At 40.3% G+C, this 14,895-nt stretch overlaps 1 protein-coding gene across 1 annotated transcript in view; it reads right to left on the bottom strand.

The window, feature by feature from the left end:
- Positions 1 to 541: 541 nt before the first annotated feature.
- Positions 542 to 14,895, bottom strand: part of SUCLA2 (succinate-CoA ligase ADP-forming subunit beta) — a 30,113-nt gene continuing 15,759 nt past the window's right edge. Inside the window, exons 5-11 of the mRNA XM_045289056.1 lie at positions 14,217 to 14,345; positions 9,380 to 9,518; positions 6,071 to 6,232; positions 5,832 to 5,974; positions 3,544 to 3,664; positions 2,948 to 3,036; positions 542 to 1,308 (exon numbers count right to left, since the gene is read on the bottom strand). Of these exons, the coding sequence (XP_045144991.1) occupies positions 1,234 to 1,308; positions 2,948 to 3,036; positions 3,544 to 3,664; positions 5,832 to 5,974; positions 6,071 to 6,232; positions 9,380 to 9,518; positions 14,217 to 14,345 (858 nt within the window). The 3' untranslated portion in view covers positions 542 to 1,233. The remainder of the gene's footprint in view (positions 1,309 to 2,947; positions 3,037 to 3,543; positions 3,665 to 5,831; positions 5,975 to 6,070; positions 6,233 to 9,379; positions 9,519 to 14,216; positions 14,346 to 14,895) is intronic.

The following is a 14,895-nucleotide window of genomic DNA, read 5'->3' as shown; positions in this document are numbered from 1 at the left end:
TATGCCAATAAATCTATGTGTATATAGAGCCTGTCCGTAAATGAGAGTATGTATATAACGCAGAAACAGTCTGGTCCCCACCCCCACCCCCACCCCCACCCCCACCTCCCTCGCATCTTGCAGTTCCTGTTGGGGCTGAAGATTGTAGGGAAGATGCTGTGTAGTTTGGTGTTAACATGATGACCCCCTGCCTAGGGCTGTTTTTGACTACATTATAAAAGCCATCTAGGAAAAAATAAAAAAATTTTTAAAAACTCAAAAATAGGTGGGAGTTTTTGAGGCGACCAACAGTACTGAACAGTCCACTGCTTCGCCGATGTTACCATCCATGTTATCACACGGAGGACAGGTGGTTTCTGTAGAGAATGTACCAGAGGGGATTCACAAACTGCAGGATCCCAGTGGTATACCACCTGTAGATCACTTTATAACATGTACTTGCCATGAACACAGTTCTTTAGTGCTATTTATACAGTGATTAACACATCATATTCAACTACATTAACTTCAAAGGGGGGGGGAGAAAAACACATAAATCCAATCACATTTTAGAGATTTTTATTAACTTAAATTGACAGTCTTAATTTTGTCTCTGTCCTTAGTAAATATGCCTTTATTTGATACAGACCTATGGGTACTTCTTAATAATACAGCAGAATCATGAAGACTTGTAGCTATCAATGTTTCATAGTGATTAAAACAATGTACAAATAATTAAATAGCTACCTCACTGAAATACTTAAAAGGCTACTCTGGGGAGTGTTTGAAAGCTGTTTATAAATAGTGATTGATATAATGAGCTTGTATTTGGTGTTTCCCATAACCACTTCTTATATAAAACATTGTTTTAATACAGTACTCCAGCAAGGAGGCTAGTTATTAGATATAATATACTTCTACGCCTACAGAATAAAGCTTTACCTTCATATTTACTTTATTCATAGGAAACTTATCCATGAAAAACTCTGTAGCCAATCTTCATACACAGGCATATCACAAGTGACATTCCATAGAAGCAGAAAGGGACTGCCTGCATTCTATAAACTCTTTACACAAACAGCTCACCCTCAACAGTAGAATTCAATGCAGACAAAACGCTTTGTAGAAGTCTGTTTCCCTACATGGCAATTACAACCTCCACACACTTAAAAGAAAAGGAATAATAATACAGACACAGTATTTTCAATGTTTGTAGCACATTTAACACCTTCCACCATCCACTGGGTTGTCCGTTCAGATGGGCAGCTGAAACTTCACATCCACCTGGGCTTGCTTGGCTAAGGTCACTATTTCAGAGAGTTTTACAACCTGAAAGGAAAAACAACAACAACACAAGTTTGCCTCTATTACCACCACAATGCAAAATCAGAAAAATTGGGAAAATGAATGCACAAGTCGATCTATTTTCATTTTGGACATGATGTAAGGAAAAAAACTACATTTCTGGATTGGCATCCGATATGTCAGTTTGAAACCATGAACTAATCTCTGGAAACAATATAGTTTCCAAGATTTTCCCTAAGGAAGCCTAGAAACCATCAACAATCCCATAGCAGTCGTGAGGGCTCCTAGGACCACGTGGTGGTCTCTACTACGCGGCAGGCTCCAGGTCTGGGCTGAGAAACGTCCCGGGAGGGCCACAGAATGAGCCACAGCAACAAGCACAGCCCAGGAGTGGGAGACGGTCTCAGGAGTCAACTGCAAGAAGTTCCCACTGACCGAAGTCAGGGCAGTTTGAGCATCATTAAGAATTAACTAAAATTAATCAACCCACATCAACTATACCTAAATCCATGGGTTCAAAGTAGCATGTGTGCTTATACACACGTGCCTGTCTGTACACACACACACAGACTTGAAAACAACAACAACAACAAAAAACACTTTAAAATCTTTGTAGGATATAAGAAAACAAATGCATTATTGTGCAAACTGAAAATTAAAGCAAATCATTGTTGCTTTTACTACGTAAAATTTCCTTCATGGTAGCAAATGATTGTAGAAACTTTCACTTTTTAAAGGTGTTCCATAGTGGTAAAATATATTTTCTAAAATGTATCTTCAAACATCTTTATTCTAAAAATAAATAAATAAAACATTGGGGTGGGGGGGGTAGTATTCCACAACCATAAATGAAATAATAGATCTAAGCAGTATTTTTCAATCGCTGCTAACTTCGCAAAAAGAGAAAAAATCTTATGTACTTGCTGTGGAATTACACAGCATGAACTATAATATATTCTTGCTCCCTGGTCCCCACATACAAATATGATCAAACCTCTAAGTCAAACCTCTAGGAACACAGCTTTTAGGAGAAATAATGGTGGCAGAGGAGAACATCACAGGGTTGCAATCATAAAAATCCAAACTATGAGAAATTCTTTAAGACTTTCACCGTAATTGTTTTCAAACCGCCGAGGGAAAAAGCAATTAAGAGATATAAGAACCAAATGCGATGTATGGACTTATTTTGATCTTAATTCTAGCAAACAACCCCGACCAAAATATGCATATATATTTGCAAGGAACAAGGAAATTTTAAAACTGGCTAAATTCTCTTTATACAACAGCCACAGTTCCATTACCTCACCTGAAGCACTAATTATCTTATATAATTATCGATATTCTTTTATAGACAATTTGCTTGAAAATAACCACGGGCAAGGGAAGAATCTGTATTCTTAAGAACATAAATGTATGGATTGTGATGAGAGTTGTATGAGCTCCCGAAAAAATGATTTTTTAAAAAAGAATAAAAATGAAGCAAGATTGAGCAAGGGTTGATCATCATTTAAAAAATGGGTGATGAGAACAGGGGGCTCATTATACTCATAGAATCAAATGAAATGCTTTGAACAGTATTAGCTGGTGCATATGAGACTCTCAATGTTTACAAATCTTTCACACATGTTGCAAATATGTCCGTCAATTAACAGAACCGATTTACCATTTTAGCAGCTTCATCCAAATCATCACAAGCAAGAATTTTCAGTCCGCTGTCTGTTATTAGCGCCTTAGCATCATCAACCCGTGTTCCTGAATTGAATTCATGCAAACAAAGATGTTTAAATACAAACACAAAATCACCTAAAACGGTTTGCCACAACACATTCGAAGTATGAAATTTTAATTTAACTCATTACTTAATATAAATAATTCAAGCAAATAAATAAACAAAACCCAGGTTACTTCATAAAACATATCATGTCGCAGAATACTCATAGTAACTCAATCAAGTCAGAATGAGAGGCAAACCACAACACAAAAAGGAAGTATCAAAACTATAAGCATTTTTTCACTACTATGGTTGTCAATGCTTTCCTATTCTATAAACTTTCGTTAAAAAGATATAACTATAATAGGGCAGCGGTTGAAAACTATCTTTAAATGAACTGAATTCTTTGGAATTATATAAAAGAATTTCAACGAGTTTGTGGAAAATTGGAATTAAAAGAGAAGGGAATTTCTCCACAAACTTTTGAAGCCGCTCATAAATACTTGAACAAGTTCACTGAACAAGTGCAAGCTGCCTTTTACCCTCACCTTGTAACCGTACGACAATGGGGATTTTAATCTCCAGATCCTTGACTGCCATAACTATACCCTGTGCAATGACATCACACCGCATGATTCCTCCAAAAATGTTGACCAGGATAGCCTGCACCTATGAATAAATAAAGAGGTTCGGGTAGATTAAAGTTAAAAAGAAAAATGAGTGTTTGTCTTCCGTTCCCCCCCAAAATGCTGGTGTCTGTGTCTTATGATAAAAATTAACTCCTCAGAAACATTGTCATACCACGATATCACGTCCTCCGTATTTCTAGTTCTCATCACGGGTGTTAGTGCTCCAACACCTGCCTCACAATCTCTTCTCTCCTTACCCACGTAAACAAGCCCTCATTAATTCCACTCACTTGTTTCCTGCTTGCCAGGACGACACTACATGAGGGCATGTCATGAGGCGACAGCACATGCAAGAACGCGTTCAGTAGTCATGACCTATTCTCTCGTCATTCATCTCCAGCCATCCCGCCAGCTTTTCCATGTAGACTCACTCAGCTTTCCCCTGCATGCCTACTCCTGGCTTCACTTCCATTCAAACCTCAGGGCCGGTTTGGGTCAGTATTTTTCACCACCACCACCACCACACTTTAATCTATCCCTCCCGAATCACTTGTGTACTGTTTCCAGAGGAGGAATCACTTTTTAAAGAGACTTAGTTCATCCAACCATACCTTCAGCTCTCAGCCAGTGAGATATAAATGAGTTACAGATACACAAAGACATGAGCCATGTGCCTCTCAATCCTTAGGGAATCTATGAAGAAGGACCTGCAGCCTCTGGTCCTGCCCTTAAATAACTTTCTCCATCTCCCTCTAACTCCTTTCCTGTGAAGGCTACGGCACACGGAAAGGCTGCGATATGCCGAGCTTACACAACTTAGTCTTCGTCTTTACTGCAACTGACAATCTAGAATTCATAGCATGGTGAAATTCATAGTGGACTCTGGCACCTACTCCCATCTCTCTCCCACCCCGCTCCTTCCAGCCTCATTCTGGATGGCCTCAGTATGTACCACAAAGTGTCGCCTAAGATCTTGGCCTTAAATTCCTAGACCTCTGCCTGGCTACTGTCTCCTCCAGTTCATTTCAACCAATGACTACCATGGACAAGCACTTGAATTGCCCAGAATGACTGTCTCAAGAATAACAAATTACAATCCCGTCTCAACTTTCACATCTATCACCACTAAACTATGTTCCTCCTAAAGGCTCTGGTTCCTCTCCATCTTTCTACTCTTCTCAATCCATCAGCCCTTCACTGATCCCGCTTTCTTCATTACAGAATCCGGACCTCGGGCTGAGTGACCAGTGACACGTCACCTGTGTGCTCAATTCTCAGGGGCTCCTCCTTCACCGCCCCTTTGGTGGAGCTGACCTTCCTTGTGGACATCGTGGCTGCGGGGAGGGTGCTTGCTGGATGCCTGCGGACCACAGGGCACAGCCACTGAGCTTTCTCCAAAGGCCACATAATAAATATTTAATAAGCAAGCATGCCTGCGGGCATTGTTCCAGCTACAGAAAGAAGTACAGGAAAGACAGGGCACATACCAATGTGCTGATCTGGCTTGTGCTCTGCTAAAGAGTGGCCGTTCAAACTCACCCAGTGGCACTGCGGAAGAACGTCCTGACGATCTGTTTCCACAGAGACCACCACCACAAAAAGCCTATTCTGCTCTGCGATACGTGGACTGCTATGAATTGGAATTGACTTGATTATAATGAGTTTGGTTTTGGGTAAAAAAGCAGCATTTTTTCCCTAAAGGAATGGCACCCATGCCAGATCACAACAACTTACGTTACCATTTAGTAGTTATGGTGGTTCATGGGTAGAACTCTCTTTCCATGTGGGAGAACCAGTGTGAATCCCAGTCAATGTACCTCATGAGCACACATCACCCACCTACCAGTGGACGTTTGCATGCGACAAAGACGCTGAACAGATTTCAGAAAAGTTCCGGATGAAGACACACTAGGGACAAAGGCCTACTTTCAAAAGATCAGCCAATGGATCACAACGACCCACTCCCACTGTGCATGGGGTCACCGTGAGCCAAGAGCTGACCTGACAGCCAATGAGACCACCATCTAATATTTCTAAGTCACAGTGTACGATGTTATCTTGTTCTCTAGTTAGCCTCTACTCCATTCATTTCAGCCTCTTTCCACACGGTTGAGATTGCTTTCATTTTTAATGCTCAACCAAATGACCACATCAACTAATTAACCAAGGGACTTCTCACGATTCCAACTCCAAAACAAGAGTCTTACCTTTTTATCTGAAGTAATAAGCTTAAAGGCTTCTGTCACTTGGTGGACTGTGGCACCACCGCCAACATCAAGGAAGTTGGCTGGAGTCCCTCCGTGGAGTTTTATTATGTCCATCGTGGCCATGGCCAAGCCAGCACCATTCACTGCCAAGAGGAGAGAACGATTTGGGTAAGACACAAACACACAGAGCATGAAGTGTGCTGAAATCCAGTTCCAGCGACTAACAAACGGCATGATACCCAGACAGCCGATGGTCCCGTCCAGGCCAATGTAGTTGAGATTGGCTTCACTCGCGGCTTTGTCCCTTGCATCTTCCTGGGTCCAGTCCTGCAGGGCAAAGATTTTCTTCTGGCGAAAGGCTGAATTACTATCAAAATTAATCTTTGCATCCATACACACCACTTTGAAAAGAAAGAGAAAAAGTCATCTTAATTCAGTGGCAGTTAACATACAGTCAAAAAAGGCATTTTAATATCACAGCTTTGGAAAATATTTTAATTTATGCTTCCAATGAATTCAAACTGCTGTGTGAAAATGAAAATGAAAACTGCCCCAGGAGAATTGCTGGTCCTACACTTACCCTAGGCAACAGCCAAAGAAGGGAGAAAAACTCAAAAACATCTCAACAAATGTTTTAATTATTAAGAATTTGCTATCCACCATGCTCCTGGCACTTGTGGTCCAATAATAGCACTAACGCATTTCAGGACTTCACTACAGTAATTATCTTTCCTGAATTATTAAGTTCCCCCTTTCTATTAGCTACATCCCTCTGGCTTGCAAAAATGTTATGCTCCACATTCCCTTACATTCCTCTTTGTTTAAATCAGGGGTCAGCAAACTAGTTGCCCATATGGGCCAAATATAGCCTAGGCCAATTTTTTTACAGTCTGTGAGCTAAAGACAGTTTCTCTATTTTTAAGAGGCTGTGGAGAAAGAAGAAATACTGAGAGAAAATGAGGAAGAATAAGAATAGAAATTTGAATAGCAGTAGCACCAGAGACCACATGTAGCCCACAAAGCCTAATGTATCTGTCAATTCCTGGTTTGAACTTTTTATATCAGACTTGCCCCATCATTCTCTCGTGAGCCCTGTGTAACCAGGCTTTTAGGCCTAGTAGTCTAGCAAGAAGGCTCCTATGAAATCACCCAAAGACGCCTATGTTGCAACTAAGTGACCTATTGGACAATATCAAGGTTGTCTAATATCCGTGAAAATGGCATAAAAAGGGAATAGAGTAGTATAACTTTTGGAATAATGGCTAAAAATTCTCCTAGCTGAAAGCTTGCTGAGGCCAAAAAGTTCACTTAAAATTGAAACGGCCAAATCATGTGAACGGCCGGCTGTCGTACAGAGGCTGCTGCACCAGTGGTGAGCTGTGGTCTCTTTCCTCCAGCTTCTGGATTGCAGCCCTGGCTTCTCACCCACTGAGGCTGATGATGCTCTCGTTCTGAGTTCAACTTTGAAGTTCTCCGGCCCTTCTAAAAATGCTTGATTCATCTAAAAACGGTTGTTTTATGTGAAGCAGCATTCCTGTAAACATGTTGCAAAGCTTTGATGATTTGGGAAGAAGTACATTTGACTTTTGTTAACAATTTGATATTAGTTCTGACCTCAAAACTGCTTTTACCCATTGCACAAAAGCATCCTTTTTGGGGGGAAGGTCCCTAATAATACAAGCACATTACTGAGAGAGCTGTCTACAGCCACCACCAATAGTCGTTACGGTTAAGCATGTTTTGTTTAATCCATGTATATATGAACTGGAATCCTCGTAGAAATACTTTTTGACTTATCCTCATATCTCAAAAACATTGTTCCTTGCCTTAAAAATTTCTTTTCTAGGCAACTATGTGAAACATACTCGGAGTACCAAGCAAAGATTTATATACAAATGAAATGCAGGCCTTTGAAAGTCCTATCTTTTAAAAATACTTAACATTAAAAAAATTCTACAAGTTTTAAATTCTAAAAGGGGAAAAAATAAGCTGAATAAACAACATGATCCCAATTACACAAAAGAATGAAATGAACTATACACAACACTAACATGGTACTGGGTTTACGGATCTATATTTACTGGTATTTTGCAAGTTTTCTGTTACCACTACATGATGCCTCAATTGGTAAAAGCAAAATAAAAGTCTTCAAAATATACAATGCATACAAAGCAAGGAAAAACTGAGGATGGAAAAAGAAACATTATTAAACATTATTAAATTATTAAAAGACATGGCTTTATTGACAGGATATGGCTGTAGAATTTCACACTTTTAAACAAGAAAGATCTTGTTTTTAATGTTATTGCTCTCTTTTAAGAAAATAAGAAGGGTGAGTGAAGGGAGACGCTGGACAGTGTAATATAAGATATAATAATAATTTATAAATTATTAAGGGTGCATGGGGGAGAGGGGAGGAGGAAGGGAAGGGGTGGGAGGAAAAAAGGAAAATTAGCAGATTCCGGGAACCCAAGAGGCAAGCGAATTTTGGGAATAATGAGGGCAACAAATGTATAGATGTGCTTTACATAATTGATCTATGTATTGTGATGAATTGTATGAGCCCCAATAAATTGATTAAAAAAAAAAAAAGAAAACAATATTTTAAAATGTGCTTTATGCAGATAACTCCCTTCACTGACGACTTTGTTTTTAAAATGTGCATCAGTCCACAGTCTGATAAACTACCTCTACTGCCGCCCGAGAACTTACTCACTCAGACCAAGAGCGGTCTGTCTTATAAAGAATACAATTAGAAGTGTAAAAGATGATCTACAGATGCACAAGATGGGAAGAGTTAGAAACGCCGGTAGTGGCAACTAAACTAAAATGAACTGTGCAATACACGAAAGCAGTCCACACTCACTGCCATTGGAGCCATTCCGGCTCACAGAGACAGAAGTGTTCCCTACGTGTGCTGTGCACATGAGAACCACATGTAGCTGCTGGGCACTTGAAACCTGACTGGTGCCACTGAAGAAGTGAAGGCTTGCTCACACATAATTGTGATTCACTTAAACATGCTGGGAAACCACTGCGTCAACAGCACAGTCCTGACCTCGATGGGATGCACATGAACATAGGAGGGGCTCCAAGAAGTCCACGGCAAAACAGAATTAGAAGACAATAGAAATTTTCCACACGTTTTGGAGCCCCTTTGTATATATACTAAAGATATGTTTCAATGGGGTCTCTTTAACATAGGTCCACATTCATATTTTAATAAAATTCTATGTAATAATAAGTTCATGATCATATTAAATTTAACTTCCTTACTGAAGCACATAAAACCAAAATCCCAAACCCACTACCATTTAGTCGGTTCAGCCCCACAGGGAGCCTACATAGGGTTTTTGAGGCAGTAAATCTCTAGCGGAACAGAACAGCTTCAATCTCCCTCCCACAGAGAAGATGTTGGCTTTGAAACGCCAACCTTGTAGTAGTCAAGGCAGTCCAATGCCAAACCCTAAGCATGACCAGGACTCCTTACTAAAACTTATAGGTGGATAAAGGAATCATCAGTATTTTATTATCAGAAGACCCTTTACCAGCTCCATCTGAGTCTTCTACTATGGGATTGATCTCTACCATGGTTGCATCATATTTCAGGAAAAGGGTATAAAGCTTGACCATGTTCTCTGCTGCAGAATCCAAAATATTAGGTGGAAATCCCATCTTCTGTGCAACCTGAAAGACATATCTCTTTTTAGTGGATATTTTGTGTATACCTAATCAATACTAAATTACTTTAAGCAAAAAACTTAATTTATCACTTAAATAATAAGCATGAACCCTTTGTAATTAAACATTAATGATAGCTACTATTATTAATTAGCGAAATAAAATTCACATTCAAAATCCTCACAAGGTATTATGCCCACTTTACAGTGAGAAATTCAGAGAGTACAAGTAACTTGCCACTCCCTTAAATTCTAAGTCCACAGTGTATTCTATAGCTTCCATACATACTGCCTCTACCTAAAAGAGGAATATACTTTATTAAAATTACAAATCACAAGTAGATTTACAATCAAATTAGTTGTGATCGTTAGGTTTTTTGTACTAACATGGCACCCATAAGATGTAGGTAGAGTTTGGCCTGTCAATCAAATCGCAGCTTGATGACCTCATTTAGAGGTGCCACCGAGATAAATGGCTCTCTGGAGGCAGGCCCCTCTCCCTCTCTTCCTATCTGCCTTCACATTCCTGTTGCAGAGCCATGCAGAGAACGGCGCCAGCCCTGGGATGCTTCCACCGCATTTGACGCGCAAGACTTCTCACCCACCGGCCTGGGATCTTCCTGCATTTGGCATCATTGCTTGTGGCTGCATGAGTCTGAAGAGGGATTTATGGGCTGGTATTGGACTTACGGACTAGTATGGGACTTATGGACCTGACCTGCAAAGGGCTGGGGTGTTTTCCCTGATACATAACTAGTTCTTGGTAGAAAGCTCTCTTGTACAGACTTGCTTCTCTTGTCAGCCTGGGTTAACACCTTAGTATTACCTCAACTCATTGACTCTACTGAGCACTTAATATAGGTCAGATACTGTGCTAGCCTCTAAGAATATAGGCATTTAAACTTCTAGTAGAAAAGTTTACAGCCTTGAGCAAAATTCCCAACCAGAAATTAGTAGAGCTTTTTCTAAAACAAACATAAACCAAGGTCCCAATCCAGAAGTTCCAGTTTAAAAGTTGGAAAATGGACCAAGCATCTTTTTTGTAAAGTTCCATATGCAATTCTGAAATATTGGCACAGAGGCTGTATGTCTGTGTGTTAACCCTAACAGTGCTGCCACTGCCCAGAGCATTGCAAAATCGTTCTCTCCTTTTTCACAGTTGCTATTTAAGGTGGCCAACACATTCTCTTGATTTTCAGTAACAGAAAATATTAAATTCTTTAAGAGAAAATCTGACTTTTGCAGAGTCAAATGCCAATGAATAGATATGTGGTTGAGATTTTTCAAGTATTCTCTCAAAACTCATGGCCATCAAGTTGAGGCTGACTCACAGCAACCCTGTTGAACAGTGTAGAACTGCCCCTGTGGGTTTCTGCAAGTGAAACTGTTTACGAGAAGAAAAGCCTCCTCTTTCTCCGATGGAGCGGCTGGTGATTTCAAACTGCTACCCTGGGCGCTAGCAGGCCAACCCGCAACCTGCGATGCCAAGAAGGCTCAAGTAAAGAATAAGGAGAAATAAAACACCAGTTCACTACGCAAGTTTCTCACTAGGTCATAACTCACCACTCTGAGGTTTAAACATTTGAGACTTGCAATCCTTCTGCTTGACAAAATTAGATATTAATCTGGCAAGCACTGTATGAAACTGTTTCTGTTCATTGCTTAAAGTGCTATGTTCTAAGCAAATTATTCCATTAAATATTCTGGTGAATCAAGTACTTTCTTCCTTATCTAAACTTAACTCTTCAGTCATTAGTCTCACACGCAAATGACTATGCAAATGAATCACATTTCTGTACTTTTCAAATATTTACATTATCAGCTCACTTAAATGCTTTATTGCATGCTTTATCAGGAAAGTATCTTTAAATCTTTGTTTTACTGAAAAGTCTTGCTCTTTCTGTACTTCAACATCAAACATTTATTTTGGTTTGTGGTTTCTCAGTTAACAGATGTTTACTTTCATTCCAGGTTTAATATTCAAACGTTTAAAAATGGATCGTTATTTTTATTCAGAAAGTAAATAATTTACAAAATATTCCAAATAATTTGCCGATACCAAAGTAAGTGACTCCATGTGTAGAGGATTTTGGGAGAGGGGGGGGTGAAGGGGGAGGAAATGCACAAAGGAAAGACAGGACAGAAAACTAATGAAACTTCAGGCTAATTTAGTATGTGTGCACATTCTGAGATTCTTTAAAGGGTCAGATCCTTGAAAAGATCCATAAACTCAAATAAAAATAAATAATAAAACCATTAATCTATCATAAAGATACAGAAGGCAGTATCCCTACCTTGCATGGGTGGCACAAAAAAATTAAAGTAGTGCAACTAACTACAGGACACAGTGTGATAGGTAGGTTATTGTGCCAACCAGGCCAGTAAGAATATATGGGGTTCATAGGGTCGCAGTTTGATTGGAGGGCACAGAGAAAACGGCACGGCGAGCCCTGCCTCTCTCTCTCTCTCTCTCTTGCTCTCTGGAGATCTGACCAGTGTGCAGCTGCCTTAACGAGTTCTCTGCCTCAACCTGCGACCTACACTACCTATGGCACGCCCAGCCCGTGGACTGAGTCGCTAGAGCTTGAGCTTCCTCTGAGACCTGCTTCGCCACACTGCTGGTGTGTAAATCGCTTAAGCTGGGGACTGTCAGATCGTGTCATCTAGTTGACTGTTGGTGACCCACTCTGCAGTTTGCTGCCTGTGGCTGGACTGCCTGCATTGCTCTACGGAAGACTCAGCTGTCTGCTTCCTTGACCTTGAGCCCAGCAGCCCTTGTGAGTTGAATGACGTCCAGTACATTAACTGTTTCATGGAAGTGAGTTGAACTGAGCCCTCTGTACTGCTGTGTGGACTCATTAGCTGTTATATTCCTAAAACCCTAAGTGTCCTGGCTTTGTTTTTCTAGAGAACCCTGTCTACCACAGAGAGACAGTGAAAAAAAAGATGTAGTTATCAGAAAAGGTTCAGGAAAGCTATCCGGGGACATGGAGGTTGTAATCTAAGGGAAGAGATGAGCATTCTAACAAAGGGCATGCAAGACTACCAAGAAAAATCAGGCAAAATGTTCGGATATTAAAAGTAGCTTAACACGGAAGTGTAGTATATAAGGGATACAAAGAAAGCTGGAGAAGTGAAGGATGAACAAACCTTAAAACATAATAGGCATGGGCACAAGAATAAGTACCTGGCCCCTCTGCACTTCTATAAGCTACGGGTAATTCTGTCTCAATGCATGGCACTCACCTCAGTGAATGGTACACACTATTGCCTACATGTTCTAACCTCCAATATGATCATTAAAACGTTCATGGAGAAATGTCATTGTTTTAATTCATTTTCCAAACTTTCAGAAGCCTCAGTGTATTAATTTTTTGGCCGCTCTTAAAAGTTCCTCCCCATACCATTTATAGGAAACAGAGGTCATCACAGGTGCACATTAAATGCCACTCGGGGGAAGCAAGATCCGGAATGAGAAATAATATGGACTAATCACCCCAGTTTCTCCAACAAATCTGAAAGGAGGGGAAAGATCAAGAGAGGATGAACCCATTGAGGTAGTTAGTTTACTGTGGCAACCTGGCTGATAATACATGTGGGGTAATTGACGGGCGGAGGGATAAATGGCTCTGTGAGCCTTGCCTTTCTAGTTCTCAGGTCTCTTGCTTTCTGATGGTCAGACCAGGGTGCAGCTGCCTTAGCCAATTCCTGATTCAACCAGCAAGGCTCACTACCTGCGAGACATCCCTGAGGAGAAGCCACAGGGACCTAGCCCTATGCAGCCCTAGGCGCTGGAGCAGCCGTGTGGAGACCCCTGCCAGCGCTGAGATGCTTACACATTCACTGACTCGGCTTTCCTCCAGCAGTCGGCATCAGATTGTGTGTTTTGTGAGATGGAGGAGGACTTTGTGGATTGGTGTTGGACATATGGGTTAATGTTGGACTTGTGGGCTTGGGCAGCACTGGGTTGGAATGTTTTCTTGATGTGCACTTACCCAGTATATAAAACTCTCTCTTATATACATAGGAGTTTCTGTGGATTTGTTTTTCCAAAGTACCCAGACTAACATACTCATAGTACTCTACGGACTATATATGGATCCCACCACAAACTGTAGATGGAAAAGTAACCTGAAACCAATAGGTTTGAACAGCTGAGTGAAAATATTCAAACCCAAACCAAACTCACTGCCGCAGAGCTTATTCCAACTCATAGCAACCCTTGAGGGCAGGGTAGACTGCGCCTGTGGGTTTCCGAGACGGGAACTCTTTACAGGAGTAGAAAGTCTTGTCTTTCTCCTGAACAGCGGACTGGTGGTTTCAAACTGCTAACCTTGTGTTTTGCAGTCAAATGTGTAACCACCACGCCATCAGGATTCCTAATGACAATATTAAGGAATTACTATTAATTTTACAAAGTATGTTAATGACACTGTGACTCTCTTTAAAGAATCCTTATCTTCTCAAGGTACATTATGAAGTACTTATAGGGGATGTGAAGAAAAATATTCAGGTGTCTCAACACTGTCGAAACAAGATATTCACACTCACATTTCAAACAAGATACTAATGTGCTGACATTCTTGAAATGCTTTTTACCAAAAAAAGTCTGGAGAATCTTTTCACTTGTACAAGGTTAAGTGACATTCTTTAATTGCTGTATTTCTCTGATTAGAGTTCAGAAAGCTTTCATCACATCACATACCCTGAGAGCTTGCTCCTTCTTGATGCCTTCGACAATATCAATTGGTTCTGTAATGATGGCCTCCGGAGACTCCGCAGCAACGTCTTCAATGTTGACCCCCCCTTGAGAACTGCCTATCAAGACAGGACCCTGGGGGAGGGGAAAGGCAAAATGACCTCAGTTAACTTTAAAGCCTATCTGCGTACAACTATTACTGCTCACCACTCTAAATCTTTCCTAAAGAATTTATCTCTGTATGGCCCCAGCAATACTCCCTTTTAAATGGCTAACTGGAGGAGTGAAAAGAGATAGAGGAGGAAGGGAAGGGATTAAAGCTATACTTGAAATGTATAAAACATGAGACATAATTTCTTTACAATGAACATATTAGTCTTACACCCAGTAACAAGTGGGCATTCATTTTTTATTTGGTTTTAATTTTTTTCAGAAGACGAATTTCACTTTTTTGAAAAACCTTGTGTTTCATCAACAAAATCATGTCAAGGTAAAGTGTAAAGGAATATTGCTGCACTTATTACTATTTAAAGAGCAGAACTGTTTCCATCAAAATCCCTAAAATAAGGCAATAATCCAAGGGGGCAAAATAGTCTTATTACATTTTTTTTTTTTTAAACATTTTATTAGGGGCTCATACAACTGTTATCCCAATCCATACACACATCAATTGTGTAAAGCGTAT

Source organism: Echinops telfairi, unplaced genomic scaffold, assembly GCF_000313985.2.
Source record: "Echinops telfairi isolate 266 unplaced genomic scaffold, ASM31398v2 ScPeMD7_24;HRSCAF=84, whole genome shotgun sequence".
Lineage (NCBI taxonomy): Eukaryota > Metazoa > Chordata > Mammalia > Afrosoricida > Tenrecidae > Echinops > Echinops telfairi.
Note: the sequence above shows the minus strand (reverse complement) of the source record. Positions and strands in the feature narration are given on the sequence as shown.